Source organism: Dasypus novemcinctus, chromosome 7 (assembly GCF_030445035.2).
Source record: "Dasypus novemcinctus isolate mDasNov1 chromosome 7, mDasNov1.1.hap2, whole genome shotgun sequence".
In the NCBI taxonomy this organism is placed as follows: domain Eukaryota; kingdom Metazoa; phylum Chordata; class Mammalia; order Cingulata; family Dasypodidae; genus Dasypus; species Dasypus novemcinctus.
This window is the reverse complement of record NC_080679.1, coordinates 60,190,316-60,217,781: the sequence shown is the minus strand read 5'-3', so window position 1 is coordinate 60,217,781 and position 27,466 is coordinate 60,190,316. Positions and strand designations below refer to the sequence as shown.

Here is a 27,466-nt window from a genome sequence, read left to right as displayed (position 1 = left end):
ACTAAAGGAAAATAGGATGGAAAATGAATGAGAAGGAATGAGAGGGTAATAAGATGAACAGTTGAAAGGGAAGGGTAGAAGAGGAAATGAGGAAAGAAAAATCAGCCCAGGGCAGAGATCAGTATGTGAGGCATACTAAAACTGATCTCTGAATTATTCACCTATTGGTAAATGAAATGATTTAGTAAACATAATTGGATTTTACAGTTTTTAAATGAGAATAAAAGCAACAGTTCTAAAGTGCACATGAGAAAATGGGGGATGTTAATATTTTCTCGTTACATGTAAAGCATGAACTTGTTTTTTTCTTTATTGCTGGGTGTGTCATTGTGTATACAGGAAAGGCAGAACGTAACTGCCAGACTTGCCTGAGAACCAAAACTGCCAGTCAAGGAAGCTAGATTTTGTGATTCTCCCTCAGGATTGCTTGTTAACAATGACTTTTAAATGTTTAATACATTAAGTATTAAATAATGTCTGTATGCATTCTTATTTATTACAGATTGGGACAGGTGGCCCCCATTGATATCCATTTCCATTGGAATTTTATTATAAGTAATCTTTCATTTATAACTAAAGACTCAATGAATGGGCAGAGAATATTTTGTTTTTAATGAGATTAAAATAGGCATGTTATATCTTGGATAAGTATTTTGGAATGAATTCCATAAATTTCAGAGTCACTAGTAAGAATAGAGAAAGTAATAATGATGTTCTATCCCAAAGAGATGATGGATTTTCCAATGATCTTTGATTCAAGAAATATTTATTCTATTTTTGCTATGTGTTTGGCACTGTTTAGGCACAGAGGATAAAGCAGTGAACCAGACCAAAAAGATTTGCCATAAAGACTTAACTTATTTAAATGGAAAAGTTGGAACAGAATTGAAAACATCAGCTAATTAAGAATTTTTCCCTAAAATAGCAGAAACACAGAGATTGTTTTCCTCATGTTATAGAGATGGCATTCGATAAATCAGCCAGTCTTTTTTTGGCAGGGGGGAAGGCAGTCTGATTTTTGTGCAGTATTCTAGATTTCTTGTCCACCTGATAATTTAAGGTTGTGAAGAAAGGTGAATTACTAATGTAGGTTGACTCATAAAGGTGTCCACATAGCCAGTTAAAATCATTCGAGCTAAAAGTAGTTGTTTTAGGAGATTTTTCAAATATTAATGGATTTGATTGTGAAATAGCCCTGAATTTTATTATTACATTTATTTAACATTGATTTTTAGTGGATTGAAGCAAGTCCTGTAATTCTTGATTTTTTTTTATAAAAGAGACTAATTTTAAGTTCTGACTTGAATAAAACTAATTTTAACTGAAAAATAACATCAAATTTCACACTTAATATTTTTAAAGAGTTATTTGAGGATAATAATTAAAAATGCTAATATCTAATGTTATTTCTTCCTGGCATGTCAGTGCCACCCATCACCTACATCATGAAGTTCCCATTAAAAGTTTATTTATTCTTTTTTTTTTTTTTTTTTCAGGTCAGCTCATTTCAGATCAAGTGGCAGAAATTGTATCTAAATATGACCCCAAAGTTTACAGCATCAAGTATAGTAACCAGCTAGCAACTCGGGCTGCACAAGCAATTTTTGATGACAGTTATTTGGGTAGGTAAAACCAAAGCACAGACTCTTCTTACAAAGTTGTGGTGTATTTGTGTGTAGTATATTAAGATTTTAAAAAAATAAAATGAGCATATAATTTCAAATTGTTATTGAGTACTTAGATTATATTACATTTTAGTTAATGAAATTTAAGAGAGTTATTATTTATGTATTAATAATAATATATCAGTTAACAATTTCCAGTAGGAAGCAGTTAGCATGGTACTGTTTCCTGGGCATCATTCTAAGTGTTTTATCTGTATTGTTTCATTTTCACAGCAATTCTGTGAAAGTGTCTTATTATTCCCATTTTGTAGTGAGAAAACTGAGACAGAGAGTGGCATAATAACTTGCCATTTTGAGATTCAAACCCAGGTGATCTGACTCCTGAGCTTTTACTAACTATGCTAAATTACACTTTTGGTCTTTAGGATTTACTCTCTGTTTTCCTGTTAAAAATTCTCTCTAATTTATTAAACAAGTCACACATGATAGTGTCTCATCAATTAAGAGAATCTCTTATTTGTTGCTCCTTAATGATGAATTGCAAATTTACCCTGTTTTCAGTTGACTTCTTTGTGAAGTTAATAAAACAGTCCTATTTTCTAATAGAGATAATCCTATTTGAGAATTTATCTCAGTTATTACTTTAAGATTCATTTACCATACTTGTTTTCCTGGAGGACAAAATTCTACCTAATTAAAGGCATTACTTGAAAATATTTTCAAGGAAAGGTGGCTCCTTGATGTGCCGATGGTAAGCCGCTGTTCCTGCCCTCATGGAGATTCACCTTTGGTTCCATTTAGGTTACTCGGTGGCTGTAGGAGATTTCAATGGTGATGGCATAGATGGTATGTTGCTCTAAAACTTTATTAACCCCCCCCCCTTTTTTTTGTAATTTAAATTAAACCTTTGAAACATGTGACATTGACAACTTTCATCAGTTAAAGAGCTTTGAAACCATTGTTAAGGAATTTAACTTGAGAAATGAGGATGACATTAGGGTATTGACAAGGTTCCAAACTCGGTCTATGTTGAGCTCTCTCTAGTGGTCTTGACTTTGAGATGGCTGCTGCCTGCGTAAATCTCCCCCCCCATTCCTCTGCTCCCTTCCATCCGTCAGCACTTTTAAGTTACTTCTTTGGCTCCTTCCTTGCTTTCACCAAAGTCATTCCTCTTGGAGAAGCTTAGTTTCTTCTTTCTTTAGGCATAATTTGTCTGCCTCCAGGGCTGTATCTGTAAGGTTCATCCCTCTTCCTTCCGAGCTCAATTTAGGAATGCTAGACCAGACCTGAGCTTGGTCACATTTCTATTCCACAGCCCTCTCTAGGTCCTTTCGATTTACTCTGTATTATTTTGTATTAGCGTAAATATAACCTTTCTTCACTCTTAGGTCATTTTATCTTATCTGTTCAGTTTCTAACAGGATTCCAAGTGCTTTTAGGGCAAGCATGCATTTTTTTGAGTGTCCTAACAATTTTTCTATGTTTTTCAGAAAATTGAATCTCATGGTTAAAAAACGCTGGGGTTATTTAGAATGAGATATCAGTTTTTTGTTGTTGTTGTTGTTTTAATCACTTGTTATTTTCTGGAATATCTACTCCCACTTGCAGTGTCCAGTCTTGGTCTTAAAGATGAATAATTAAATTTTTTTTTCCTCCCCCAGACTTTGTTTCAGGAGTTCCAAGAGCAGCGAGGACTTTAGGAATGGTAGGAAAGTTAAAAGGTGATTTTAAAGATTGCTGGGTTATCTTATATTTTACTGCATTTCATATACTTTTCTTTTTTTCCTGAACAGGTTTATATTTATGATGGGAAAAATATGTCTTCCTTATACAATTTCACTGGTGAGCAGGTATGCTGTTAAAATATTTTTCCCCCTTAGTTTTAAAAGCAGTATATATTTATTGGAGAAAATTTGGGAAATAATGAAAAATATGAAAGTCAACTACAACTCCATCAACAGATAGCTATTACTATCATTTTGGTGTATTTCTTTTACACGCGTGTATCTGTGTAAAACAAAAATTGGTACATAACCCTGTTAATTTTGCATCTTGCTTCACTTAACATTTTATCAATATCTCCTACTGTCTGAAACTTTTCTTGACAATATCGTAATGGTTTAATGATTCCATAATATTCAGTATTATAGACACAAGATGGGTTTTAAATATCTCGCCTTTGTTTTAATAAAAGTAATTTTTATAAGCAAAGCCACTTGAAGTTATGTATTATGGCTGTTCTTTTGTTTTTAGGAAATAAAAATCACATTGCACATGTTGCACACAGAAGCACACCAACTTCCCTTTTCTTTGCTGATGACTTTGAATTCTCCTTTGAGACATGAACCATGTCTTTTAATTTTATTAGATGCATAATAAAGCATGACACAGATGTGTGTAGCATAGACACTATAAGCAAACTTCATTTGTTTGTACTTCATGAAAGAAAACATTCTTCAGTACCACACAATCTCTACAAGTATAGGCTTTTATAATCTGTAGTACGTCTCAAAGATTTAAATGATTAGCAATGAAGACATCAGCTGTCTGTCCATGTAAAAGTCTCTGGATCATGCTATATACAGTCAGCAATGCTTTCTTTTTTCTTTCTCAGGAGTTTGGGGCTGATAGTGGTGGTAAAGGGATTTGGATCAGGGTTTACCTCAGCCCTTCTTTGTTCATCCCATTATTGCACCAAGCAAGGCATTTACCGATGATAATCTGGTTTCTCATTTATAGAAATAGACATAGGGAAACTTCCTTACGAGATTGTTGTGAGAATCAAATGAAAACATTTCAGTCACAGTGCCCAAGACAAAGCTTGTCCCAGTAACACAGTGAATGCCATCCTTTCTTTACACTCTCAGGATGAACATTCTGAGAGACTAAAGCCCAAGAATAGTATTCCATTAAAACTCTAATGAACACATCAACCTGGTACCTGAAACCCATACATGCTATTACATATGCTCTGCTTTTGTAATTGAGTACGAAACATGCCTTTCATTTTCTCAGTTACATTGTGTCTATCCAAAATAGGTAATCTGGAATTACCTTTATTATTCCCTCCTGATAACTCAGCTAATCAAAGTTTGGAAGACTTGCTTAAACTTTACTCTTTGGTTTGTTGACTCATTTACCTTAGTTCATCTTTAATCTAGCATCTCCTAGTTTTGTTTTGCATATTGGGCTTTCTTTGGAACTTTCCCTTTTCATATATATTTCCAACCTGGCTGCTCTGTCTGTGAGGGCTAGCATGTTTTGTGGTAGGGGAGAGTACATCCCTTCTCCTAATCCATAAAAAGCCCATCATAAACTTGAGCATATTTGTACTGTGTGTAATTCAAAAGGAAAACCACCTGGCAAGTTGTAGATTGAAGTGTGAGACAAGAACTAACTGCTTTCCATGTCTTTCCAAAAGTAATTTCTTTAGAGGAGGAGTAGTATTTCTATGTAGGGAGAGCCAACTTTTGGTTCATTAATAGTTATTACTATCATCAGTGCCTATCTTCTCTCCATTTATAATTACTTGGGTTCAATTAAGTATCTGTGACTGATTTCTCATAGTGTGCCTCCATCTGCTGTGTTTTGGTTAATGGAGCAAATTAGGCCTGGGAAGGAGAGTTGATTGTATTGACTTTAGTGGCATGAGTTAAAGACATTGAAAAGATTTAGGAATTATATATTTGCTTTGGAATATGTTTTGCCTGTAAATCTGGGGAAATAAACAGTCCTCATTTCCTGATTATCATTGTTTTGATAGAATAAACAAAAGAAATTTAGATTGAAGCACAATATGCAGAGAATAAAAATAACCCCTTCTATTTGAAAAATATATTACAACTGTTAATTATGTAAACTAGTTGGATGAACTGCAAACATTTCATTTTCATCTCATTATCCAGATGGCTGCGTACTTTGGATTTTCTGTAGCTGCCACTGACATTAATGGGGATGAGTAAGTTTGCAAAAATGTTCCAGAAACAGTTTTCTGTTTATGAATGCTTTACTAAAACTAAAGAATTTTTCTTCTGTTTCTCTGTCCCTTGTTAATTTTCTTTCTACTTAAGGAACCAGTTTGAATCATGAATACTAGAAAGGTTCTATCATGGTCTTAATTTCTTTTAATAGCTTTTATGCCATCAAAGATTGACTCATAGTTTCTAAACAGAGCTGAAGGAAGGCTTAAATATGTAATGACTGCTATGATCATCATTTTATGCTGCAGTCTGGCTTTGAGGGTTGTGGATAGAGGAAAACCGTGTTTTAATAAGATGCAAAATGACTTTCGATAGGTTAGAAAAGTGACTATTCATTGATGGAGTTTGGTTTTACTTTTGTAAAAATATTCCATGCTTTTAGTTACGCGGATGTGTTTATTGGAGCACCTCTCTTTATGGATCGTGGCTCTGATGGCAAACTCCAGGAGGTGGGTCAGGTCTCAGTGTCTCTGCAGAGAGCTTCAGGAGACTTCCAGACGACAAAACTGAACGGATTTGAGGTTTTCGCAAGGTTCGGCAGTGCCATAGCACCTTTGGGAGATCTGGACCAGGATGGCTTCAATGGTAAGATCAAAGTTTGGCAACTGTGCATCCCTCATTTTCTCTGTCCACCTGGAAAAATCCTATTACCCCCTCTTTAGAAGTTCATTGGATGCCTCTTTCCTGGAAAGCATTGAGTTATCAGCAAGTGATTCACCAGGTTGGGAGGCATATTGCTTTTTTTTCCTTAGAAATGATGGCAAAGTTTTAAAAAATTGGCCCCCATGAGTTATGATTCACCTAGTTTCAAATCAGTCTTGTGAAATAGGTACTTTCTGAAAGGAACTTTCACACCCTTGGAGCCTAGTGCTGATTAGCAATTTTCTGGTTGCCTCTGTCCTGCTTAGCAGCAGTGCCCTCTACTGTTGGTTGGCTTCAAGTGTAAGCAGTGCTCCCAGGCACATTGTCAAGGCAGTGCTGATTCTAATGCATACCTCATGCCTGCTGCCCAGGCAGCATTATGATCTGCGGTTAATATTTTTAAAGTCCTAACTTTGTTTTGGATGTCTAACATAATCTGAAATAGGTTATAGCCCCCTTCACTTGTGGGCATGTAAAAGTTGTAAACCCATAGTTTTATAATAGTCTTGTTTTAATAGCTGTAGAAACTTTTAAAAAACAAGGTTGTCTTTTTTAATAGAACTTTTCAGAAACATGAAATATAGAGTACAAATTACCAATTTCTTTTTATTCCCAATCCCCCACCCCCCACCCCACAGCTTGCTTGCTGTCTGCTCTGTGTGTCCATTCGCTGCACACTCTTCTGTGTTTTCACTTGTCTCCCTTTTTGTTATGTCACCTTGCTGAGTTGGCTCTCTGTGGTGCTTGCGGGCCGGGTGGCACTCTGTGGCACATGCGGGCGAGCCTGCCTTCACAAGGAGGTCCCGGGATGTGAACGCAGGGCCTCCCATATGGTAAATGAGAGCCCAACTGACTGAGCCACAGCCACTTCCCAAATTAACAATTTTTTAAAGAATTCCATTAGAAACTTTTTTAGAGATCACAGTGGAGAGTTGAACTGTTGGATTGTTTGTATAATAAATACCTAGAGGGTAATTATGGTCTCTAGGATTTTTCTTAGGTTTTTATTGTCTGAAATAGACATTCACTAATATCTTTATTGAAAATGGTCTGAGTTGTATTTATGTAACTATAGATAATTAGCTATTAGTTATAGACTGAATTTTTCTCATTCACACCTGATGACATTAGTTCCTTGCTGTGCAATTGTTCCCGTGTTCTTCCTTCTTCACTCCCTCTTATCCCGCTCCCTGTAGGGCAATGCCAGGCATCACTAAGATGTATTACCAAAAACAAAACAGAGTTAGACTCAGAACTTTTAGATAACCCTAGGGTAATTATGTGCAGTTTTCATTAATGCCCCTCAAGAAAGGGGAAAAAATAGAAAAGGGAAAATGATCAAAGGAATAAATACATTGTGTGGGGAAAAAATAGCGCTATTGATTGAATGCTCTTTTAACAACAGCACCATCTTCTGTTGGGGAATTACATATTTAAAATTTATTTTTAGAACAGTTTTGGGTTCATTGAAAAGTCATGTACAAAGTACAGAGTTCCCATATATACCCCCACCAGTTTTCCTTATTAACATTTGTATTGGTGTGGTATATTTGTTGTAATTGAGGAACTACTATTATTATAATTATGTTATTAACTAAAGTCTATAATTTATATAGGGTTTACTCTTTATGTTGTACAGTTGTATAGGTTTGTTAAAAGATTTTACTGTGTTAACATATATACAACATTTTGGTCACTATCAACTATCCAATTCAGTGGTGTGAATTCACACTACCTTATTACTGACAGTACCATCCATTACCAAAACTTTCTTAAATTAATTCATTTAACAAATTCTTAGTTGGTGGCCACTCCAGGCCAAACACATTCTTGGTGCTAAAGATAAGGGGATAATTCATGGCTTATACATGTCTTTAACGAATTCAGTATTAAGTCAGAGCAACATACATGTAAACAAACACTAGAATGATCATCACAGTATTTGGGATCTCTCTGGGCATAATGGTTTCATGAAGGGTGAGTGATCAAGGTGTCTTTGATGTCTCACGGTGCTTCATTGAGGAGGCATAAAACATTTTGAGTAAATTAAGGAAGCAGGCAGTTTGGTACAGCGAGTGTTAAGGCCTGTGATAGGTAAGATAGACACATCCTTGCTCTCAAGTTTACATTTTTGTGGAGAAATCATGGAGTAAGTAAATAAATAATAGGAAGATTCATAGTGGTAAAGGTTGTGGGGTTTACAAAAGAAAAAAAAGTCATCTAACTTGAAAGAGTTCCAGGGTGGGGGGGTTACAGTTCAAGAGGGGAGCATGCATTGCTTCATATGGTGGACAGAGAAGACTTCTGAGGGATGCCATCTGATCTTTCGGCTTGGACATAAGGAAGGAAGCTTGAAGTGCTCCAGCAAGAGCTGTTCAGGCAGATGCAAACAGCAAGTATAAACCCAGAGATGGAAAATAGCTTGGCATGGTTAGGAAACAAAAAAACAAAACAAAAAAGAGGCCAAGGGTGCTGGGAAGAGTGATGAAGGTAAGAATGTGGGGGTGGGAATGAGGTTTGCAAGGTAAGCAGTGATTAAACCAGGTAAGGTTTAGATCTTCTAAATGAAATAATTGGAGGGTCAAGGAGAATGGAGTATAGAGCCAAGAGTAGAAATGGGATACTACTTAGAAGGCTGCTTATTTTTAGAGGTCAATGCAAAAGATAAGAGTTGTTTGTCTAGGGTGGTAGGAACAGAGAGAGAGAAGCAGACGTATTTGTAATATATTTTAGGAGGCTTATGCCTCATCTATTAGGTTACTGGGGCTGTAATACTTCAGAGAAAGAAAACATCAGAGTGACCATTTATTGATTTTTTTTTTCTTAAAGAATTTCAAACTTATTTGTTAACATTACTTCAATATAAGTTGAGCTAGACCAAAATGAAATCAGAATTTGCAAATTTCTGAGCCAGATTGACTTTGCTGCAAAGCTGCCAGACACTGTTCCTAAATGTTTTATTTTGCTAAAGACTTGCACTCCAATATATCAGAAATGAGTTGGCTTCTACAGTGGGACTTATTAGCTTATAAGCTTATAGTTCTGAGGCTGGGGGAAATGTCCAATCAAGGCACCAGGCTAAGCTCTATCCTGGAAGGTCAGTTGCTGGTGACCCTAGACTCCTGTCACTTGGGGGGGGGGGCACAATGGTGGCTCTTCCCATCCTGCCTTCTCCGGTTTCCTCTCCTTCATCTTCTGGCTAAAGTGGCTTCCTCTCAGCCTCTGTGTTCCTTGGATTCCAGTGTCCAGTCTCCAGGGCCTTCTCTCTCAGCTTCTGTAGCTTTTTTCTGAGTTTGTGGCTGTCATTCCTTTATTTTATAAAGGACTCCAGTAACAAGATTAAGACCGCCTGGGCCCTGCAGTCTAATCAGAGGCACTTAATTGAAGTAATTTAATGAAAAGGTCCCACCTACAATAGGTTTACAGGAATGGATTGGCTTTAAGAACAGGATTTTCTGGAATCCACCCAGCCTCAAATGGTCACACCAAATAAACTAGAATTTTGAGAGCTAGAATTAGCAGAGATAAATCTTTTGACAATCCTCCCCACCCCCATTCTACCCGCATCCCCACCATTGTAAAGATGAGACGGTTGAGGCCCAGAAACATTTACGTGACTTGCCCAAGGTCTGATCCAGAATATGTGGCTCCCGATTAGTATAATTGCTACACGTTTTTTCTTGGATCTCCTTGATGCAAGCTTTTGAATAAAGTGTACCCTACTGAACTTTAAATGTATATATATCCAATGGGTTCTGTAACTATTGGGATCTCCTCCATAGATATCATTATAATTACTGATATCTCTTCTTTCCCTCCTTGCCCTCCGCCCCCTTCTCCTGATTTCTCTCTCCTTCTCTTCCCTTCTTTTCTTTCTCTCCTCTTCCTTCCTTCTATCCTTTACTATCCTTTTTCCCTACAGATATTGCAATTGCTGCTCCATATGGGGGTGAAGATAAAAAAGGAATTGTTTACATCTTTAATGGAAGAGCTTCCGGCTTAAATGTGGTGCCATCTCAAATCCTCGAGGGACAGTGGGCTGCTCGGAGCATGCCACCAAGCTTTGGCTATTCAATGAAAGGAGCCACAGATATAGACAAAAATGGATACCCAGGTGCTTTCCTATAAATAGTATGCACATATGGATATTAGATTTTTCCGCCCTAATAGCAAATAGTATATTGCTGCTCTTTCGGTTTATATTTTAAGTCATTTCAATTCAGTGTTTCAAGTATTGATCAAGCCCCACAGTTCTCATCACTAAAGGGGCTATAAAGGAAAGACACCTCTGTTTACAATATAAAATCTAATGAAAAGTCAGAGAAAAATATTTTTAAAGTAATAACATTCTAAGTTTTTACAGTTAGTCATCTTTTTTATTTTTTAATGACCTAACAGGTATGTAGACTTACTGATGATTGTGATTTTTAAAAATATATTAATTCTCCCAGTAAGCTTTGTGAGGAATATAAACGAACTCAGCTCATTATTATATCATGTTTTAGATGAAAAAAGAGACTAAATGGTAATTTGCTCAAGGTTGCCTGCTGGTTTAAGCCAGAGGAGAAAGAGTAGGCCTTTTTCTGGATACTGTGCCCTTACGAATATCATAAAAGATAAAGAAATAAAGAATACTCTTTTTTTAAAATGAAATATAATGCAAAAAGTTTAGATTCCCTTTGTTGTTGAAACAGGTATGTAAATTCAATATACAATTTTGTTGAAGTGCTTCTAGAAATAGGACATGAGGTTGATTCTCTTACCTGCAAGTTAGTGTGATTTCAAAAATAATTTTAAAAATATAAATGCAATATATATTTTTAAAAGTACAGCAAGTCCTGTCTTTTCAGCATTTTTTCCTGTGCATTCATGCATAATTTTTTTTGTTTGTTTTTTTGAGGTACCAGGGTCAGGGATTGAACTCCAGACACTGTATGTGGTGCTCAACCACAGAGCCACATCACCTCCCATACTTACATTCTTCAACAAAATAGAATCATGCTTTATGTATGGCTCATAGTATATTTTATTTGTTTAAACTATCATAAATATGTCCCTGTGTTATTAATTATTCTTCTCAAACAGGAATTTTATTTTTGTCTGTCCGTCAGATGGATATCTCAGCCTTATTAATGGGCGTTTATATTTTTGTATTTAATTCTGGTTCATACTTCTGATTATTTCCTTAGGACAGAATTCTAAAATTGCTATGTAAAAGGTGTGCAGTTTTGTTGTTGTTTTTTTAAGACTGTTGATAAACATTGTCAAATTACAACCCCACTCCCTCCTAAAAGCAGATTTTGCCAGCTTTTTAAAGCACTACCAGAAGTCATTGAGAATCATCGTTTTTCTCACACTTGTCCCTACACTGAATATCATCTTTTGTTTCTTTTAAAATAGTTTTAACTGTTTGATAGGTGGGAGATGTTATTTTGGTTTAAGTTACAGATTTTGTTGATTAGTGGCATTTTTGTTTTTTTGCATATACTTTTTTTAGTGAATTTCCTTGTATGTCTTTTTCTCCTTTTCTGTCAGGATATTATTTTTCTTTCTTCTTTTTTTTAAACTTGTGGCAAGGCTTTATATAGTGTGAGATAGAGTTCAGATTTCGGGTGTTCTAAATGGTGAACCAGTTATACCAGCTATATATATAAACTAATGCAGGTGTTCTTGCTGGTTTGCATACTATCAGCTAGCATATTCTAAGTATTTACATTATGGGTTTTTTTGTTTTGCTTTTTGAGATTATGAAATCCATAGGCAACTATAAAGTTTTTCTGTTGGGACTGTGTTTGGAGAGTGTACTTTTCCATATTGTTGCTGATTTTTATTAAATATCCATAAAAAAGTTTCTCATCTGCCTGGCTGAAAACCTAGTTTTATGATGAGGATTTGTCACTGGCTATAACTTACTTACATATATTTTTGCCTGTTAAATGTTCTGTTCAACTACTTAATGAAGAAGAGTTTTTAGAAGATGTCTAAATCTTTATTATATGCATTGAAGGTTATGTAGAATGATATATGAATATGAAAGTCATAATTAACATGTGTTTACATTCTCTCAAGATTTAATTGTAGGAGCTTTTGGTGTGGACCGAGCTATTTTATATAGGTAAGCATATTTCCATATCATGTAATGCAAGGAATATTCTGAATTATTTGAAAGTTTTATAGTTAAGTGTCAGTGTTAGAATTTTGGTTTGATTTTGTTGAAGTAATGATGAAAGTTGTTTGTTCCTTCTATTTAAGATTTATTGTAGGCACATAATATTTATACAAAGATGTCCCAAAGAAGAGACAGCTATAGTTTTTTTTTAATTTAAAGATGCATTCATTAATTCAACAATTCATTAATTGTTCATTAAATTATATTCAAAGGTATTCTGTTTTAAATCTCTTTCTAAAGATTGTATTAGGGAAGCGGACTTGGCCCAATGGATAGAGTGTCCACCTACCACATGGAAGGTCCGCGGTTCAAACCCCGGGCCTCCTTGACCCGTGTGCAGCTGGCCCATGCGCAGTGCTGATGCACGCAAGGAGTGCCGTGCCACGCAGGGGTATCCCCCACATAGGGGAGCCCCACGCGCAAGGAGTGTGCCCCCATAAGGAGAGGTGCCCAGCGTGAAAGTGCAGCCTGCCCAAGAATGGCGCCGCACACACGGAGAGCTGACACAGCAAGATAATGCAACAAAAAGGAACACAGATTCCCAGTGCCACTGATAAGGATAGAAGCAGTCACAGAAGAACACACAGCGAATGGACACAGAGAGCAGACAACTTGGGGGGGAAGGGCAGAAAAATCAATAAAAATAAATTTTAAAAAATAAAAAAATGAAAAAAAAAAAGATTGTGTTAGTTTAAATTTACCTGTAAGAGGCAAGAAATTAAATTGGTCTTTTTAGCCACACTATTTTGTAACTATGTGCAGTATGTAATGAGTCTCAAAATAGATAGACTTATTAGAGAAATTTGGTATAAATTCACAAATCTTAATTTCCCAACCTCATTCAATTTCCTAGTCATTCTTTTGTATTTCAGTAATTCCTCATTCCTTAGAATATCATCTGGCATCCAAAGTAGATTAAGATGTTTATATTAACATGTGCTGTGTTTATACATGGCAGGGAAACTAGCTTTGGTGTTATAGAATCGAGTTTGCAGTGGATCAACTTACAGGACAGTGTGGGTACTTATAGATTCCAGCGACTTATTTTTGAGACAGGCACAGTGACCTGAGCCTACAATATTTAAATCTGTGCATCTAAGCTTTTGAAAATTGTATTTATTTAATGTACTCTTTTAGTGTTTAAAATTGTTAATGAAGTAATATATACACATTGTAAAAATTCAAATGATACAAAAAGGGCATACAATAAAAATATGTATACTTTTCTCCTACACCATTCACTAGTTTATTTGTATATCCTACCAAATATTCTTTATATAAAAAAATTATATGTATGTGAGTGTGCATGCACTTTGGTTGTGCTTTGTATTTTTTCTCTCCTACTAAAATAATATCTTGGTATATCTTAAGAGATCATTTTACAGCATCACATATGGCTTTACAGCCTTCATATTTCTTATTGTATTGTATTGCATTAGGTAGTTATCCCTCAACTTTATTTACCAGTCCTGCTTTAATGGACTGAGTTCAGGTGGGGAGACCAACTTTCCTGGCCCAAGACCAAAGGCCTTTCTTGAAGTGCTAAAAGTAAGACAGTCCTGGGAAAACCAACATTCAGGTTGTTTCTATGCTACCCTCCCTCCCTCCCCCACCTTTCATTTCTTTTCCCCAAATAACTTTAAATTTATAGGAAAGTTGCAAAAATAATGTAAAATAACACATAGAACTCCACACATGTACCACCTCACACAGATACCCAGATTCACCAACTTTTGGCATTTTGTGGCATTTATTCTCTCTTTCTCTCTCTCTCTCTCCCTCCCTCTCTCTTCTCTCCTCTGTCTCTCGATCTACCTATCTATTTAAACTTTTGAGAGTAGATTGCTCCTCTAATACTTTATTTCCAGGTACATTTCTTGAGAATAAGGACACTCATTATTTAACCACCATAAGTACAGCTATCAAGTTAAGAAATTTAATATTGATATAAAGCATACAGTCCATATTCAGTTTTTCAGTTGTCTCAGTAATGGCCCCCCCTTTGGAAGATAATTTTATAATTTTTTTTTAATTTTTAAAACTTTTAGTAACATATATGCAACCTAAACATTTGATCTTTAACCCCATTCAGGGGTATAATTCATGGGGGTTAATTATATTCACAACGTTGTGCTACCATGACCATTATTCCATCCATTTCCAAAATTTTACCATCAACCCAAATAGAAATTCTGTACAATTTAAGCATTAACTCTGCATTTCCTACTTCTAACTCAGCCCCTGGTAACCTATATACTAGATTCTAACTCTGTGAGCTAGCTTATTATAATTATTTCATATGAGAGAGATGATACAATATTTGTCCTTTTGTGTCTGGCTTATTTCACCCAACATAATGTCTTCAAGGTTTATCCGTGTTGTCGCAGGCTTCAGAACTTTATTCCTTTTTAATGCTGAACATTGTTCTGTGTGTATATACTACATTTTGTTTATCCATTCATTGGTTGATGGGTATTGGGTTGCTTCCATCTTTTGGCACTATGATAATTGGTGTGCAAATACCTGTTACAGTTTCCTGCTTTCAGTTCTTTTGGGTATATACCTGGTAGAGAGATCGCCGGGTCATATGGTAATATTCTGCACTTAGCTTTCTGAGGAACCACCAAACTGTGGTGAATAACATACCATTTTTACATTCCCATCAACAATGAATGAGTTTTCCTATTTCTATACATCCTCTCCAATACTTGTGATTTTTTTTTTAATAGTAGCTATTCTAGTGGGTATAAAATGGTATACTCAGTGTGGTTTTGATTTGCATTTCCCTAATAACTAATGATGTTGAGTACCTTTTCATGTGCATTTTAGCTATTTAAATGTATATCCTCTTTGGAGAAAAGTCTATTTACATCTTTTGCCCATTTTTAAATTGGGTTGTCTTTATTGTAAGAATTCTTTATATATTCTAGGTGTTAAACCCTTATTGGATGTGGTTTCTAAATATTTTCTCACATTCTCTAGGTTGTCTTTTTACTTTCATGATGAAGTCCTTTGATGCACAAAATTTTTTTTATTTTGATGCAGTCCCATTTATCTAATTTTTCTTTTGTTGCTCGTGCTTTTGGTATAAAGTCTCAGAAACCATTGCCTAACACAAGGTTCCAAAAATAATTCTGTATGTTTTCTTCTAGGAGTTTTATAGTCCTGTTTTTTTTATTTATCTTTGATACATTTTGAGTTAATTTTTGTATATGGTATGGAAAGGAGTGTTTCCATTTTTTGTGTTGTAAACAATGCTTTGGTAGACATTGCACTGTATGTGCACTTAATGTGAGCCTAAAAATGCTTGAATCAATCTAACCTTTTTTTCAAACTAACTTTTCTTTCCTTTTTTGTTTTGTTTTGCTTTTTAACCAGGGCCAGACCAGTCATCACCATAAATGCTGGCCTTGATGTGTATCCTAGCATTTTAAATCAAGACAGTAAAACCTGCCTACTACCTGGCACAGCTCTCAAAGTTTCCTGGTAAAGGCATTTTCTTAATAATAATTATCCTAGTGATTATTGGTTCAGTGATTATGACAGAAAATGACAGAAAATTAGTAATTGAAAATGAGGGAAGGGGCTGAAGTATTGCTAAATGAATGAAGTATTGCTATTTTCATGTCATAGATTATAGTCATCTAGAAGGCTCCAGAAATACTCTATAAGGTATAAAATTAACTTTAAAAAAATTATTCATGCTTCATGAATATTAAGAAAGAAGGAACTAAAATCCCTGAACTCATATTTAATTTTAAACATGTCCATACAAAGTTTAATTTTCTTTTTCTGATTTAATATCTGAATAAGTATGGAAAAATTATTTCCTCAAATATGTTGGTCTTCTCCTTGTTCCTTTACTAGTTTCTAAAGAAAAATATAATATTTTTTTGAAAGTCCAGTGCCTCAATTCTTCTCTAGTCCAGGGTTTCTCAAGTGTCTGTCATTCTTATGTTACTTTCATGATATTTACTATATCTTCATTCTGCTTGTATAATTATTTTAAGATTTTTTTCTTATATTCACATGCTTTTTTTCTTAAAATATTTAAAAATAAAATGGAGAAACCAGGTTTTTCTGATACATGTTGAAATAACTATAAAAGTAATAAGCAAAAACTCTTGACCCACACTATTAAAATCAGCTTGAGTGCCGCACTTTGAGACAAACTACTCAAATTCATTGCTCACGCAGATGATTCAGAATGTATATATGAAGAGTAGAATGATTGAAAGCTAGGAAATGTTTACTTCAGAAGAGCTAGCGAGAAAATTTTTTCCTGAGTTTTCTTAGAATTATTGTAATTACTAAAAATCATTTTTAAGAATTTTGTTTTTCCATTAGAATACATTAAAAATTCAGTAATATTTGGTCTTCATTTTTTGTGATTGGCTTGGAAGTTGTTTTCAAGATTTTAGCTTCAAGTTTTACAGCTTTCCTTCTCTTCACTCACCCTGCATGTTCCTGTGAAGTTACTAAGAATAATGATAATTATATTAATACTAGGAATTCAAAGGCTTTGAAATGCACAGAAGCAGTAGCTTTTCCAAATGATTTTGAGGCTCACATATACTATGAGTTACTTTTTTCATCATAACCCAGTAAACACATAATTGAAACAAAAGCTTCATGAATTCATACTTACCCTTGATATTTAAGTCATTTTTATTTTACTTTTTAAAATGCTGAATACAGTATTTTTAACTAATTTTATGACCTGAAGAATTGTGAAAAACACTGCTCTAAAGGAGCTTATTAAAGGAAATTTCTGTGGGTCCTTTTTATTAAATGAGATGTTATTTAAATCTCAGCCTTCATTTCTGTCATTTAGGTTTATCAATAGGTTTTGTAAATTAGAGAGGGTTAGGATATTCTTGTCTTTGCCTTTTTTCTCATCAAGTTACCATGAAAGAAAATGTGCTTAAATTACTGAAGGATGAGATGGCTTGTTGCTGTGTATTTTCATGTTTTAAGAATAATGTTAAGCCATGAAGAAAGATGTAAGGCTTTACAATGTAAATTTTGAATTAGAAACATGAGATTTGGGTGGTATTCAAAATATATCTAGACTGGATTGGAGGATTTACATAAGAGTTTTCATATTTCCACAGTTTTAACGTCAGGTTCTGCTTAAAGGCCAATGGCAAAGGAGCACTCCCAAGGAAACTTAGTAAGTTATACTACAGAAAATTTTCTTTAAAATTACATAAAATTTTAAAATTGTTTTAGGAAATTTGAATAGTTATTTGAATTCTTCTTTACTTGAATGCTTATATTAAAACATTAAATTTACATTAAAATTACAATCTAATTACTTTGTTTAGAAATTTATAAGCCAATTCAGATAGAATATTTTTATTTATTAGCATTAGGAACAGAATGATCCACTGATTCGTAAGCATACAGCCTTCAGAAAGTCAAGCAGTTCTAGGCGAAATCAGTATCATTGCTTAAAAGTAGATGATCTACTGAGGAGTTTATATTTTATGTTTCCCCAGCAATCTCAGGAGTAGAAGTGGTTCAGGAATAGTGAGACAACCACTAAATTTAGGCCACACAGAAAATTCTAACTCCACTCTTCCTATCCTAAAAATGGTGTATATAGCCCTGAGAGCAAAGGAGGTGAGCAAAATAAGAATTGGTAGTATATTAGATGATGACAAATGCTAAGGAACAATTTAAAAAAAGCTGGGAAGAGGAATAAAATTTATGAGTGTGTGTTTGTTGTGAAAGTACTAGGCTCATTGGGAATATAAACTTTTCAGTAAAGGCCTGAAGGAAATGAGATAACTAGCAGATGTCTGAAAGAGTATTTTGTGCAGGGGAAATGGGATTGCAAGAAGAACATGTTTAATGTCCTTGAGAAGCATCAAGGAGGGCAGTGTGGCTGCATAGAACAGAATTGGAACCAAAATAACCCAGGATTTTCAATTAAATTTGGAACAAAGTTTGATACTTAGAGAAACTTGGTCTTAAAGGTCTGTACTCTTACCTCCTTTGAAGAAGCCACATAAAGAAAAACTGTTTTTCTAACATCTGTGCTTCAAATTATTGGCTGCATGTTCATTTTAAGATGATTCCTGACTCATTAAACTATATGTGGTCACATGCTTCATGAGGGATGTATTTACCTGATAATTTGATGTGGCAGCTACACTAGAAGTAGGACTTGCAAGTAATGCAAATTGTTCATTTACCAAGTGTTTACATAAGAGTGTGGATGCACGTTAGTAAATATTTCTTTATTACAATCAGAAGAATCTTACTGTAGCAATTAACAGTGACAGGCTTAATTCACATATATTTCATTGTTATGAACTTCCTCTTCTCAGCTTAAATTAAAAGAAAAAAATTTCTTCTGCCTCTGATAATTTTTTGCACTATTTTTTCCATTATTTTTAAAGAAACTTTAGATTATATAAATATTACATCAAAAATATAGGGGATTCCCATATATCCCACCCCCTCCCCCACCCATACTTTTCCCCATTAACAACATCTTTCATTAGTGTGGTATTTGTTACAACTGATGAATACGTATTGAAGCATTACTACTAACCATGGTCTGTAGTTTGCATTATGGTTTACACTTTGCACTGAACGATTTTCCAGGTCTTGAAAAATAGATAATGGCTTGTAGCCATCATTTCAATATCATACAGAACAATTCCAGTGTCCCCAAAATGCTCCATGTTACACCTATTCTTCCCTCTCCCTCCCCTCAGAACCTCTGGTGCCCACTGTCTTTATGTCAGTGTTTCATATTCTTCCATTACCAGAATAATAAGTCTACTTTAATCCATAGTTGCATTTGCCCCTTATTTTGTTCATTCCTCAATCTGATAATTGTTTTACTGCCAACATTATCTGTTGTCTGTAATTTATATATGGCTCTACTTTGGAGATAGTTGGACTAAAATTAACTATTAAATATATTTACTCAGGGTGAATTTGTTGATGGTGTCGCTACAATATAGAAGACATTTTTATAATGAATTAGAAGCACATTACTCCTTCAGAAATAAATATCTCTATTTAAATAAAAACTCCAGGTATCTAAGTCTGTAAAGAATATGTTGGTTATATATTCTCTAATTTGTATAGACTTCCAAGTGGAACTTCTTTTGGATAAACTCAAGCAAAAGGGAGCAATTCGGCGGGCACTATTTCTCCATAACAGGTCTTCAAGTCACTCCAAGAACATGACAATTTCACGGGAAGGACAGATGCAGTGTGAAGAACTGATAGCCTATCTGCGGGTAACAGACACTTTTCTTTTAGTCATTAATTGTTTTCTTGTTCATCTAAATTTTTACTTTCTGTAAAGTTTTTGGTATTAAATCACAAGGAAGAATACAGAAAAATAGACTTGAAAACTGGATGTTTTGGTGTCAAACCTGAGTATGGACTTCTACACCTAGCAAACTATATCTTCTGAATGGCCTTTTCACAACATTACTATAGAATAAATTACTGATACCCATGTTTTTACAATATGTTGGATTCTCAAGAAAGCAAAGGAAAGCTTCAGGGTAAAAAAAATTATAAACAACTGGATAATTTCAGTGGCCAAATCCAAATTTCGAGTTGTAAGCAAATGTCCATGCTAGTGTTGCTAGCAAGGAGTGAAGGCTAAATGAGAGTGAGCAGTAATTGCGAATGCCAACATTGGGATTTAAACTCATCTGGGGCCTTCTACAAACCAGGGATCTGAATTTGAGACTTCTGTATTTATACCAGACACTTGAATGAAACTAAAATATTTCTAGGACAGAAGTGCACCCTGATTCCAGCAAAAGCAAATAGAAGTCCTCTCTGAAGGAGAGAAAGCCAATATGAGCACCATGATTTCCACAGGTTAAGTTCAATCAAATATGAATTCATAAAAAACAAACACCAGGGAGGTGGATATGACCCAGTGATTGGACTCCTGTCTACCATATGAGAGGTCCAGGGTTCAATTTCCAGGGCCTCCTGATGGAGGCAAGCTGGCCCGAATGGAGAGCTGGTGCAGCAAGATGACACAGCAAGAAGAGACACAGAGGAGAGATAATAAGAAATGTAGCAGAGATGGCACAAGAGATTGAGCACCTCTCTCCTACTCCAGAAGGTCCCAGGATCAATTTCCAGTGCCATCTAAAGAGAGGACAAGCAGACACAGAATAACACACAGCAAATGGACACAGACAGTAGACAGTGGAGGGGTGGGGGTAGATCAATCTATCAATCAATCAATCTTTAAGAAAACAAAAAACACCAAATATTGGAAGCAAGCACTAGAAGAAATGAAACCCAGATTTTTAGACCTGCAAAGGCTTGAGATATTATCATTAGTGAGAGAATATAAATGTGTATAAAATGTTTAGATAAAATAAAGGATGGCATTTTGAAAAAGAAGACAAAAACAGTAAAGGTTTAGAAGAAATAACACAATTAACAAGCTTGATTTAATGGACATATATAGAACCCAGCACCAATAATTAGAGAATAAATATAAAATTAATCATGTTAGATCGAAAGGAAGTATATACAAATTTCAAAAAATTGATTTCATAGGGAACGTGCTGTCATCAATTTTTTAGAAATAAATTGGAAAACAAATTGGATATTAAGAAATCCACTTTTAAATAACTAGAGGGTCAAAAAGATCATAATGAATAATATTGAAAATAAAACATCAAATGTGTAGGTGTCACAAGCAGAATATGAAGGTAAGTGTAAACTCTTAATTGCTTTTTCTTTTAAGGAAAAAAAAGAGCAAAGACTGCAAATTAGTGAACTAAATGTACCTTAAATGGAGTGGCTATGGCTCAAGCGGTTGAGTACCTGCTTCCCACATGGGAGGTCCTGAGTTCGGTTCCCAGTGCCTCCCAAAAACAAAACAAAAAACAACAAGCAAAACAAATGAGCTGATGTGGCTCAGTGGTTGAGTGCTGCCTTCCCTCATATGAAGTCCTGGGTTCAATCACCAGTCCCTGTACCTTAAAGAAAGAAAAAAAAAGTGACTTAAGTATTTATTTAGAAAAGAATCAACAGAATAAGGAAAAGGAAGAAGAGAATAGCAGAAATTAACAAATTGAAAAACAAACATACAAAACCAACATAATATACTTTTGAAAAGATTGATCAAGAAAAAAAATGAAGGAAAAGTCTGATAGAATTATCAGATTGAAAGGGATGTAACTATAGATAAGGAGGATAGAGATTAACAGTATTATGAATAACCTTGTGACAAATTTGAAAATTCAGACAAAAGATGAATTCTTAGAAAAAGATAACAAAACTGCCACAAGAAGTAGAAAACTTGAGCAATTTAAAAAAAAATCTTTACACAAAAGAAACACAGATCCAGATAGCTCCCAAACTTTCAAGAATGAGACTCTCCAATTTAAATATACTTCCAAAGATTAGAAGACAAAGTATTTCCAACTCATTCTTTGAGGCTGGTATAACCCTAAAACATAGACCTGTCAAAGATAATACAAGAAAGGAGAGTTTCATGCCAGCCTTATACAAAGACATACATGTAAAATTACTACACCAAATATGAACAAACTAAATTCTAGCAGTTTATTATCAAAAGATAAAATAACAAGACTGAGTTGGGTTTATCCCAGGGTTTTGTTAACATTGCTTTGATGACTTTAGAAAATAATCTTATTGTTCTAAAAATTGACATAACACTGTATAAGAATAATCATTAAAACATTTTTTTGTGTTTGATAGCAAAATAGGAAAAAAACTTCAAAATAGTAACTAACCATTGACAGGATAATGGATAAATTATGGTATATATCATGAAATATTATGCAACAGTGAAAATTAATGAACCTCAGTTACATGCAACAGCATGGGTGAATTTAGGAAACAAAGTGTTGAACAGATGCCAAATCACATAAGACTACATATGATCTCATTTTAAGTAACCAAAAAAAGAAAAGTAAAATTGAGGACCATGCGTATGCAAATATAGTAAAACTACAGAAAGCAATAAAGAGGGTGGCAAACTTAATATTGGAGATGGTAGTTACCTTTGAGAAGGGAAGGGTAAAAAGATGGAACACTTTGTAGTTTAAATGACATTGGTAATATTCTAGTTATTATATTGGGTGTGGGTTTGAGTATTCATTTATTAACATGTCATATTTTTGTTTGAATCAAATATTTTAAACCAAAAATTGATCAAGATTTCTCAGTAGATAATGACAATCTTTCGGATACTCTATTCTGATGTAAGTATAGTTTTTCAATAAGTTTTGTTTGAAGGATCAAGGAATAATAAATACAGCTGGCTTTGGGTTGTGCGCTTTTGGATTTCTCTAGATAGTGTGTGCTGATCTCATTGTTAATTTGAAATTTTTGTTTGTTTTTATTTCCAGGATGAATCTGAATTTAGAGACAAACTTACTCCGATTACTGTTTTTATGGATTATCGATTAGATTATCGAACGGCTGCTGATGCAACAGGCTTGCAACCTATTCTTAACCAATTTACTCCTGCCAACATTAGTCGACAGGTAATGTTGTGATAAAACTTCATTTTATCACTGATTTAATGCTTGGCTCTTTTTTAAAAATTTTATTTTGAAAGAAGTTTTAGATTACATACATGTTACATCAGAAATATGGGGGCATTCCCATATACCCCATATCTTCCCCTTTCCTTACTTTTCCTCATTAACAATATCTTTCGTTAGTGTTATACATTTGTAACAATTGATGAACACATGTTGAAGCATTGCTCCTAACCATGATCTGTAGTTTACATTATAGTTTATACTTTACACTCACAATTTCATATGTTTTGACAGAATGTATATTGGCCTGTATCCATCATTGCTATGTCATGCAGCACAATCCGAATGTCCCAAAAAATGCCCCATGTTGTACCAATTCTTCCCTCTCCCTCCCCTCAAAACCTCTGGTGGCCACTACCTTTATGAGTGTTACAAGTTCTTCCATTGCTAGAATAGTAATAAGTCGGTAGTCCACAGTTGCATAGTTGTATTTCCTCTCCTCCCCTTAGAATCTCTGGTAGCCACTAGCTTTATATCAATGCTACAAATTCTTCATTACTGGAATAATAATAAGTCTGTAATAGAATAATAATAAGTCTACTGTAGCCCAATGTTCATTCCCCATTCCTGAGGATTTTGGGATGGTGATGCCCATTCTGTTTCATGCAGATGGATGGAACTGGCCTGCCTGCAGTTGTAGATGGGCTTTTTTTGGGATTGGCATTGTCCATCATCCTTTTGTTGCCCTGGGTGAGTCCATGAACTGGAGAGTAGGTGTTGCAACTATGCTGAGATTCACACCTCAGCTGGCACATGAACAGACTAAAGATCTAAGTCTCTGGGAGATATATTTAATAAGTATAGTGCTACTTATAGGTTCAGATAAAAGGGGCAGAAGAGCCATGTGTACGAGAATCATAAATGAGTCTAATTCTGTTTTGTTACATTGGGGAGCATAAATTTCAAAGTAATGCCCAATGACGGGGGCCAAATTCTTGAGATTGTTCTATCCTGCTTATAGTGTCTAGATGTCTCTAGAGCCTTCAGGAGCCCTGCTGTTTGAGGCACTGTTCACTGTGGCAATCAGTGAGATCTTGCTGAGACTTGCATAAGCATATCCTCTGGAATGACCTTCCTACTCACTTCAAAATCTCTTAGCCATAAAAACTCACTTGTATTTACTGTTTCCCCCTTTTCGTCAAGGTCTTTTTCCAGATGCATCTCTAGTCGGTGCTTGTTAATAACCCCTCAGTGCCAGCAGTGGATGAGTGTCCCCTCTCCTCCACATTCTTTCTAACAATTGTAGTCCGCTGTTTTTTAAATAGCCACCAGTGTAATAGGCGTAAGATGATATCTCATTGTAGTTTTGATTTGCATTTCCCTGATAACTAATGATAATTGAGCATCTTTTCATATGCTTTTTTAGCCATTTGTATTTCTTCTTTGGGAAAGTTTCTATTCGAATATCTTGCCTATTTTTTAAAAACAGGTTGTCTTTTTATTTTAGAGATGTAGGGTTTCTTTATATATGCTGGATATTAGAAAAATATTGGAAACACGGTTACCAAATATTTTCTCCCATTGACTATTCTGCCTTTTCACTTGCTTGACAAACTGCTTTGAAGTGCAAAAGTTTTTAATTTTGAGGAGGTCCCATTTATCTATTTTTTCTTTTGTTGCTCATTCTTTGGGTGTAAAGTTTATGAAACTTATTTCCTACTACAAGGTCTTGTAGATGCTTCCCTACATTATCTTCTAGGAACTTTATGGTCTTGGCTCCTATAATTTAGGCCTTTGATCCATCTTGAGTTAGTTTTTGTGTAGGGCGTGAGATGGTGATCATCTCTCATTCTTTCGGATATGGATATGCAGTTTTCCAAGCACCATTTGTTAAAGAGGCAATGCTGTCCCAGTTGATGGGCTTGGTGGCCTTGTTAAATATCAGTAGACCATATACGCAAGGATCTTCAGAAATCTCTTTTCAGTTCCACTGGTCAGTGCCTATCCTTGTACTAATACTATGTGGTTTTAATCACTATATGCTTTAAAGTCAGATAGTGTGATTTCTCCAGTTTCATTTTATTTTTTCAATATGTTTTTGGTTATTCTGGGTCTCTTGCCTTTCCAAGTAAATTTCATAATTAGCTTTTCCAATTCAGTAAAAAATGCTGTCATAACTTTGATTGGGATTGTGCTAAATCTATAAGTCAGTTTGAGTAGGACAGATATCTTAATGATGTTTAGTTTTCCAGTTCATGAACATGGAATATTCTTCCATTTATTTAGAATATTTCTTCTTTGATTTCCTTTAACAATGTTGTGTAGGTTTCTATGTATAAGTCCTTTACATGTTTAATTAAGTTTATTCCTAGGTATTTGATTCTTTCAGTTGCTATTGTGATTGAAATTGTTTTCTTGCTTTCCTCCTTAGATTACTCATTATTGGGGTATAAAAATGCTACTTATTTTTGCATGTTAGCTTATATCCTGCCCCTTTACTGAAGTAATTTATCAGCTCTAGAAGCTTTGTTGTAGATTTCTCAGGGCTTTCTATGGATAGGATCATCTCATCTGCAAGTGAAATTTTTACTTCTTCCTTTCCAATTTGGATGCCTTTTATATCTTTTTTTTGCCTAAGTGCTTGAACAAGTTTTTCTAAAATAAGAGCAGTGACAGTGGTCATCCTTGTCTTGTTCCAGATCTTAGAAGGAAAGCCTTTAGCATTTCACCATTGAGTATGTTAGCTGTGGGATTTTCATTTATACCCTTTATCATGTTGAGGAAGTTTCCTTCTATTCCAGTCTTTTGAAGGGTTTTTAACAAGAAAGGATGCTGGGTTTGGTTTTTTGTTTTGTTCTGTTTTGTTTTGTTTTGTTCTGAGGTACCAGGGGATGGGGATTTAACCTGGGACCTTGTACATGGGCAACTGGTACTCAAACCCTGAGTCACATCAACTCCCCTGAGTTGTCCTTTTCATTTGTTTTGCTTGTTGCTTGTTTTTTGTTTGTTTGTTTGTTTTTAAGAGACACCAGGAATGAACCCCAGACCTCTCAGGTGGGAAGCAGGCGATCAGCCACTTGAGCCACATCCTCTCCCCAGTTGCTGTATTTTGTCAAATGCTTTTTCTGGATCAATAGAGTTGATTGTGTGAATTTTTTTTCTTTCAGTCTGTTAATGTGGTGTCTTTCATTGATTGATTTTCTTATGTTGAACCATCCTTGCATACTGGGATGAAAGCTACTTGGTCATGGTGTATAATTCATTTGATGTGTTGTTGAAAGCGATTAGAAAGTTGTTTTTCTGTGTTTTTTTTTTTTGAGGATTTTAGTATCCAAGTTCCTTAGAGAAATTGGCCTGTAGTTTTGTTCTTTCTTGTGGCATCTCTATATGGTTTTGGTATTAGGATGATGTTGCCATCATAGAATGAGTTAGGAAATGTTCCCTGCACTTCTGCGTTTTGGAAGAATTTATACAGGATTGGTGTTAGTTCTTTCGGGAATGATTGGTAGAATTCACCCATGAATCCTTCTGGTCCTGGGCTCTTAGTTGGAGGTTTCTGATGACTAATTCATTCTTGTTGTGATTGGTTTGTTGAGTTCATCAGTTTCTTATTTTGTCATTGTAGGCTGCTTGTGTGTTTCTAGAAATTTATCTATGTCATGTACGTTATCCTCTTATTGGCATTCAGTTTTTCCAAAGTATTCTCTTAATGATACTCTTTATTTCTGTGGAATCAGTGGTGATATCCCCCCATTGTTTTTTATTTTATATATTTGCATCTTCTCTCATTTTTTCTTTGTTGGTCTAGCTTAGGGTTTTTCAGTTTTATTAGTCTTTCCAAAGAACCAGCTTTGTTTTTTTTAACCTTTTCTAGTGTTTCTTTTCTTTTTTTTTAATTCTCAAGTTCACGTAGCTCTGCTCTCATCGTTGTTATTTTGTTCTTTCTACTTCCTTTGGCAGTAGTTTTTTGTTCTTTTTCCAGTTCCTCCAGGTATGCAGTTAGGTCTTTGATTTTAGCTCTTTCTTTTTAAATAAAGACAGATATGGCTATGAATTTCCCTCTCAATAGTGCTTATGCTGCATCCCATAGATTTTTTTTTTTTAAGATTTATTTATTTTTATTTTATTTCTACCCCCATCCCAGTTGTCTGTTCTCTGTGTCTATTTGCTGCGTGTTCCTTGTCCACTTCTGTTGTTGTCAGTGGCACGGAAATCCGTGTTTCTCTTTGTTGCATCATCTTGTGTCAGCTCTCTGTGTGTGCGGCGCCATTCTTGGGCAGGCTGAACTTTCCTTTGTGCTGGGTGGCTCTCCTTATGGGGCGCACTCCTTGCGCGTGGGGCTCCCCTATGCGGAAACACCCCTGTGTGGCACGGCACTCCTTGCGCGTATCAGCACTGCACATGGGCCAGCTCCACACAGGTCAAGGAGGCCCGGAGTTTGAACACCACGGACCTCCCATGTGATAGACGGACACCCTAACCACTGGGCCAAGTCCACTTCCCTCCCATAGGTTTTGATATGTCATGCTC

General features: G+C 35.1%; 1 protein-coding gene across 2 annotated transcripts in view; it reads left to right on the top strand.

The window, feature by feature from the left end:
* Positions 1–27,466, top strand: part of ITGAV (integrin subunit alpha V) — a 103,420-nt gene that overhangs the window by 51,124 nt on the left and 24,830 nt on the right. For both annotated transcript variants that reach the window (XM_004477039.5, XM_004477038.5), the window contains exons 7-18: positions 1,497–1,622; positions 2,427–2,471; positions 3,287–3,330; positions 3,419–3,475; positions 5,531–5,583; positions 5,988–6,190; positions 10,170–10,361; positions 12,317–12,362; positions 15,795–15,902; positions 17,531–17,589; positions 19,524–19,678; positions 22,799–22,936. In XM_004477039.5, coding sequence (XP_004477096.1) covers positions 1,497–1,622; positions 2,427–2,471; positions 3,287–3,330; positions 3,419–3,475; positions 5,531–5,583; positions 5,988–6,190; positions 10,170–10,361; positions 12,317–12,362; positions 15,795–15,902; positions 17,531–17,589; positions 19,524–19,678; positions 22,799–22,936 — 1,226 coding nt within the window. The remainder of the gene's footprint in view (positions 1–1,496; positions 1,623–2,426; positions 2,472–3,286; positions 3,331–3,418; positions 3,476–5,530; positions 5,584–5,987; positions 6,191–10,169; positions 10,362–12,316; positions 12,363–15,794; positions 15,903–17,530; positions 17,590–19,523; positions 19,679–22,798; positions 22,937–27,466) is intronic.